The following is a 6002-nucleotide window of genomic DNA, read 5'->3' on the forward strand; positions in this document are numbered from 1 at the left end:
TTATCATAGTCTTAAGTTTTAAACGACTGATTGATCTTATAAGACACTGTTCAAAGCTGCGATTGAAAGCTATTGGAAATATTACACTTCTCATAACAATAATGGTAAGACGTGGAAATTATTGGCGTTGTCAACTTAGCACACAAAAGTCAAGAAAACATCAAAGATGCATTCCTTCTGTGTATAAAACTAATAGCAAATTGAATTTAGGAATTCATTGGAGATGCACTAGGAATGTGATGTTTTGTTTTAGTTGTCTCTAAACACGTCATTCATGCAGGTGTTAGCAGCTACTACATGGAAATTATTAAAAAGAGAACAAGCTGCAGAACAGTTGAGACTGTCACCCCCCTGTACCTCTTTCAGACTGTCACTTTGGAAGGTCTGACTTCCATCCTGCCTTTCCTCATTGCCTTATACAAGGTTATGTTCAAACTGGGGAAATTAGAAATCACCTCTAAGTCAAACAGTGTCTGAAATCTTTCCACAAATTGATTCTCTTTGTCCAACCTAAATTTCATAGCCCACAGAATAACAGTGTCATTATTGCACAAGTGATCAAAAGTTAGGAGAAGTTCATCCAGAAAAGGATGGTGGTAAACCACATCAGCAGCCATAATGTAGTCAAAGTGACAGGAAGACCTAGGAAAGTTCTTTTCTAGATCAATTCCCCAAGACAATTCCTTGACACGAGGCTGGTGTTTGCATTTCAGTTTTGTATTTTGGAGAACATTGTGCTGAAGGTTGCCCAGCAGTTCTGGCAAATCCGTGGCAGTCACAAGGGCACCTGTGACAGGGAGAAAACAAACATAATCTTTGAATATACTTCAAGACTTGAGTAAAAGCCCATTCACAAAAGCTACTGCACAAGGAACTGATTTTACCAGATAGCTCTCACTTAGGGGAACAGAAAACTGCAAATGCTCCCAATAGCCATCACGCTTCAAATAAATATTTGGTTCCCAATAGTTCTACTCTACAGATCGCTATCTAAATGCAGCTGGGGATGGGTGGGGAGAAATCAGATACTTACTGTGTCTTGATATCATATTGGCTAAAAGTACAGTACAGTGAGCAACTAGGGATTGAAGAATACCATTTATTGACTCCAAAAATAAGTCAGCATGAGATTTAAGCATTGCCTCAGGTTCTTTCCTTTTCACATAGTAAGAAGATTTCTCAGACTACAAAAGGCTAAGGTTCTGTTAAAATGCAGAAGTTACTGATATGGATTACTCTTGAGGAAAAATAGGCTACCAGGAGAGAAAACACAACACGGACTGTAGCAGAAAAATCAAGGATCAGTTCCGGAAAGAACATCTTGAACATAAACAGAAAGAAAGCAACCTGGCATCCAAGAGCTCTTTGGTCAATGGATGGTGATCATAGAATCATAGAATCGTTAGGGCTGGAAGGGACCTTCAAAGGTCATCTAGTCCAACCCCCCTGCAAGGAACAGGGATATCTCCAACTAGATCAGGTTGCTCAGGGCCTCATCCAACCGGGCCTTGAACGTCTCCAGGGATGGAGCATCCACCACCTCTCTGGGCAACCTGTTCCAGTGTTCTACAACTCTCATGGTAAAAAATTTTTTCCTAATATCCAACCTGAATCTACCTCCCTCTATTTTAAAACCATTACCCCTTGTCCTATCACAACTGGCCCTCCTGAACAGCCTCTCCCCATCTTTCATGTAGGCCCCCTTGAGGTACTGGAAGACCGCTATACGGTCACCTCGGAGCCTCCTCTTCTCCAGGCTGAACAGCCCCAACTCTTTCAGCCTGTCCTCATAGGAAAGGTGCTCCAGCCCTCTTATCATCTTCGTGGCCCTCCTCTGGACCCTCTCCAACTGGTCCATGTCCTTCTTATGTTGGGGACTCCAGAACTGGACGCAATACTCCAAGTGAGGTCTCATGAGGGCAGAGTAGAGGGGAAGAATCACCTCCCTTGACCTGCTGGCCACGCTCCTCTTGATGCAGCCCAGGACGCGGTTGGCCTTCTGGGCCGCAAGAGCACATTGCCGGCTCATATTGAGCTTCTCGTCCACCAGTACTCCCAAGTCCTTCTCCTCAGGGCTGCTCATGATCCATTCACCATCCAGTCTGTATTTGTGCCTGGGATTGCCACGACCCAGATGTAGGACCTTGCACTTGGCCTGGTTAAACTTCATGAGGTTGGTACGGGCCCACCTCTCCAGCCTGTCGAGGTCCCTCTGGATGGCATCCCTCCCTTCCAGCGTGTCGACGGCACCACACAGCTTGGTGTCGTCGGCGAACTTGCTGAGGGTGCACTCCATGCCACTGTCCACGTCACCGACAAAGATGTTGAAGAGGGCCGGGCCCAACACGGACCCCTGAGGGACGCCACTCGTGACCGGTCTCCACATGGACATCGAGCCGTTGACCACTACTCTCTGAGTACGGCCATTGAGCCAATTCCTTATCCACCGAGTGGTCCATCCATCAAACCCATGCCTCTCTAGTTTAGAGAGAAGAATGTCGTGCGGGACAGTGTCAAAAGCTTTGCACAAGTCCAGGTAGATGACATCCATTGGTCGACCCTTGTCCACCGATGTTGTCACCCCATCATAAAAGGCCACCAAGTTGGTCAGGCACGATCTGCCTTTGGTGAAGCCATGTTGGCTGTCACCCACCACCTCCTTGCTCTCCATGTGCCTTAGCATGGTTCCCAGGAGAATCTGCTCCATGACCTTGCCAGGCACAGAGGTGAGGCTGACCGGCCTGTAGTTGCCCGGGTCCTCCTTGTTCCCCTTTTTAAAAATGGGGGTTATGTTCCCTCTCTTCCAGTCATCGGGGACCTCGCCAGACCGCCACGACTTCTCAAATACAATGGCCAGTGGAGTGGCAACTTCATCCGCCAGTTCCTTCAGGACCCGCGGATGTCTACATTTGGCTTCATCTGGTTGCCACTGACAACCCGTGAGGCCGCTAGTTTCCTATTTTGGTCCCCTGTTTAACACTGTTAATGACAACAACATCTACTGGGACCTTCTTTATTGTATCAATACACCACAGCTTTACAGAAAAAAAAAATAACAGAACAGGTTTCCAAACAAGCCTTTTGGAATTTACTTTTCCTTGCTCTTGGAAGTTTTCAAACAGCATTTTAGAGGAACCGATCCACTTCCTTTGTCCTCCACTATTCATCTGAGAGATGTTTCCAAGAGCATAAGAGCAATGGCATGTACTCACCCAGTAAACTGGCTACTATGGAGACCAATCCAGTTCCAGCTCCAATTTCAATCACATTTTTGTCAACCAAATTGTATTGTTTAGAATTAGTTTCCAAAATGTAACACAGAACAAGAGCCTGTAGGGGAGGGAATCCATGAACATACTGAACAAATAAATGAAATAAACCCCTTCACTAAATATGCATTATCATTTAAAAGCATGCAAAAAGAGAAAAAGTCTTTTGTAATTTCCTGTCTGTTCAAATGAGCAATATTCATTCAAGCCTGTCTCTAAAGGATCACGGCTCACTATGATCTTTGAGCTCTATAGGCTGACAAAATAAATGCCACAACATGCCTCAATATAGCCTTGCAAAGCATTAGAGCCAGAAGGAACAACTGCAATTATCTAATGTGTCACGCTGCATAACATGAGCTATAAAATTCCAGTCAGCAATTCCTGCTTATAACTGCACTTACTTCTGGTTGAGCTAAGGTGTGTCCTTCACAAAGACATCTTGATTTAATGACTGCTTGTGAGAGAAAATCCACAGCAACTCTCGTTAAGCTCTTCCAATAGCTAATTATTTCTAACAATAATTAATTACCATAATGATTCAAAAGGTATCAATAGATTTACCCCTTCTCTTTCAGTTCAGTTCGTTTTCATGTTCCCTCTGCTTACCTTCTTAAGCATAGCAAACCTGTAGAGCAAACAAAGCCACCAAGCCCTCTACAACAAACTCCTTATAGATGCATTTATAAACTGTGATTAAGAAGCTTCTTCAGCTTTTCTGTCCTGTCTCACACTGATCAGTGTGTTTTAGTCCACTGTTGAAATAGAAATTTATAATTTTATTTCTCTGACAAAGTTAGTTTCCAGCTTGTCTCCCACATTTTTTCCCAGACTTAGACAACTTTATAGTCTCCATTGACAAATACATGACAGTTGCCACATCCTCTTGCAATACAGATGACCATTTGGAACAACAATTATTAGGGGCTCGGTCTGGCACAACAAAATTATGCTCTTAGTTTTACTTCTAATCAATTAAGAAGTAGAAGGAATGGAGCAGGAGGGATGTTGATTCAATGTCAATATGCTCGAAATTCAAAGTTTTTGTTTTCCACCTCTTAATTCAGAGCAAAAAGAGCAAGATCTTTTATGCAAACTTACATATATCTCCTAATCAATAAAGCTTTGATATAGAAACAAGTCTGAAAACACCAGGACTAATTAAAGTCACGTTCTTAAAGATTGAGTCTGATGTTTGACTGACTTTTAAAAACACGCTATATTAACATTTCTTGTTAGTTCCACGTATTCCTGTGATTTCTTCCCTCAGAGTTTTGTCATATTCTGTTGTAGAAACTGTGGGTTAAATTAGGGAAACTTTTGAATCTGGATTCCTTTCCACGAAACATGCAGAACCTTTATTTTCCTTGAAGTTTCCACCCTTGACAAATTTGGGTGACGTTTTTCGGAAGAGTTCAAATACTGCTGGATAAACCAGGAAGGAAGAACATGAAGAGATACAGACAGGAGGGTTGCCTGCCTTCCACATCAAAACTGGCTAAACCTTTCCATTAAAAAAAAAGCAACTATGTTTTCCAGTACAGCCCATGGTTTTGTGAGAACAATTGGCAGTCAGTCACCCTTTCCTCGAAGATGTGCACTGAGGCCAACGAGATATACTATAAATGACTCGTCCAGGTCTGTTAAAACAAGGAAAATTGTTTGGAGTTCAAAACAGCAAAGTATGCTAACTCTCCTCAGCTTAACTATGGCAGTATTTCTTAAAATCAGTACAATCCTAGGAGGCTAATACAGCTGGGACAGAAATGGAGCCTCTTGGGTTTTAGTCTTCTCTCTCCTGTAGGGGTTCCTGTAGATAGTTCTGTTTCAGGGATGTTCTCTGAATGCCACAAGTGTCAACAGTGCATCATGGCACCTCCCTGACCACAGTGGTTTCTTTCACTCTTAATTATCCACTCTTAATAACAGTCAGTTAGCTGCATCACACAGATTCAAAACCCTACAGAAGGCTCTTTGTATGGTGGCCATGCTGATGGTTCTCATGTCAAGAGCCAAGGACAAGGGTGTTCTCTCACTAGATTTCTGGCTCTTTAAGAAACTGAAAGCTCCAGTTGAACCTTCTCTCATGTCTGCATATTTAGAAGGTAAAATTGTTTCTCACACGAGTAGGTTGAGTAGCTTCTATAACAGCTAATATCTTCTGAGCTTGTATCACAGCTGTTTTGTGCAACATGGACCTGCCTGCTAGACAGCTGTCTGTATTTATAAAACATACAGAAATGTAATCATCATAAGACTACCATATTTCCTGCAAAATATGCTTGTAATTGGCCAATTGATACAGGATCAAAAGTTACTGGTAGGTGAGGAGGCGATACAAAATTGTACATATTGTGTGTCAGGGGCATGAACAAGAGATAATATTCAAGCTTTGAGAACCAGGAATCCATATGAAATCACGATAAATTCAAGTTTAGGATTTGCAGAATGGAGACAGAGAAGCATAGAATCTTTTCCTGGTGTTTACAACATACAACATAACATATTTATCATGCAAAACAAAAGTGCTAGAAGATTCTGAAACTAAAAAAAATGACAATAATGCATAAACATTGTACCGATGGCCAGACGACTGCCCCGTAACAATCAGTGGCTTCTGTTATTCTTATCTCATGGCCAGCAAAGTGAAAGCCTTCCCAGGCCTTATGAGTTATAAGAGCAGGAAAAAAAACGCCTTCCCATGATTTCTGCAACTATCTGTTCATCTTCTTT

At 42.5% G+C, this 6002-nt stretch overlaps 1 protein-coding gene across 1 annotated transcript; it reads right to left on the reverse strand.

Moving 5' to 3' along the window:
• Positions 1 to 362: 362 nt before the first annotated feature.
• LOC104381324 (methyltransferase-like protein 21E) lies at positions 363 to 6002 on the reverse strand. The gene is given in 4 exon segments (XM_086610932.1): positions 363 to 787; positions 3213 to 3330; positions 5849 to 5959; positions 5961 to 6002. Coding segments are annotated over 4 exon segments (666 nt in total). The 5' UTR covers positions 5973 to 6002.

This window comes from Tauraco erythrolophus, chromosome 1 (genome assembly GCF_009769465.1).
Source record: "Tauraco erythrolophus isolate bTauEry1 chromosome 1, bTauEry1.pri, whole genome shotgun sequence".
Classification (NCBI taxonomy): Eukaryota; Metazoa; Chordata; class Aves; order Musophagiformes; family Musophagidae; genus Tauraco; species Tauraco erythrolophus.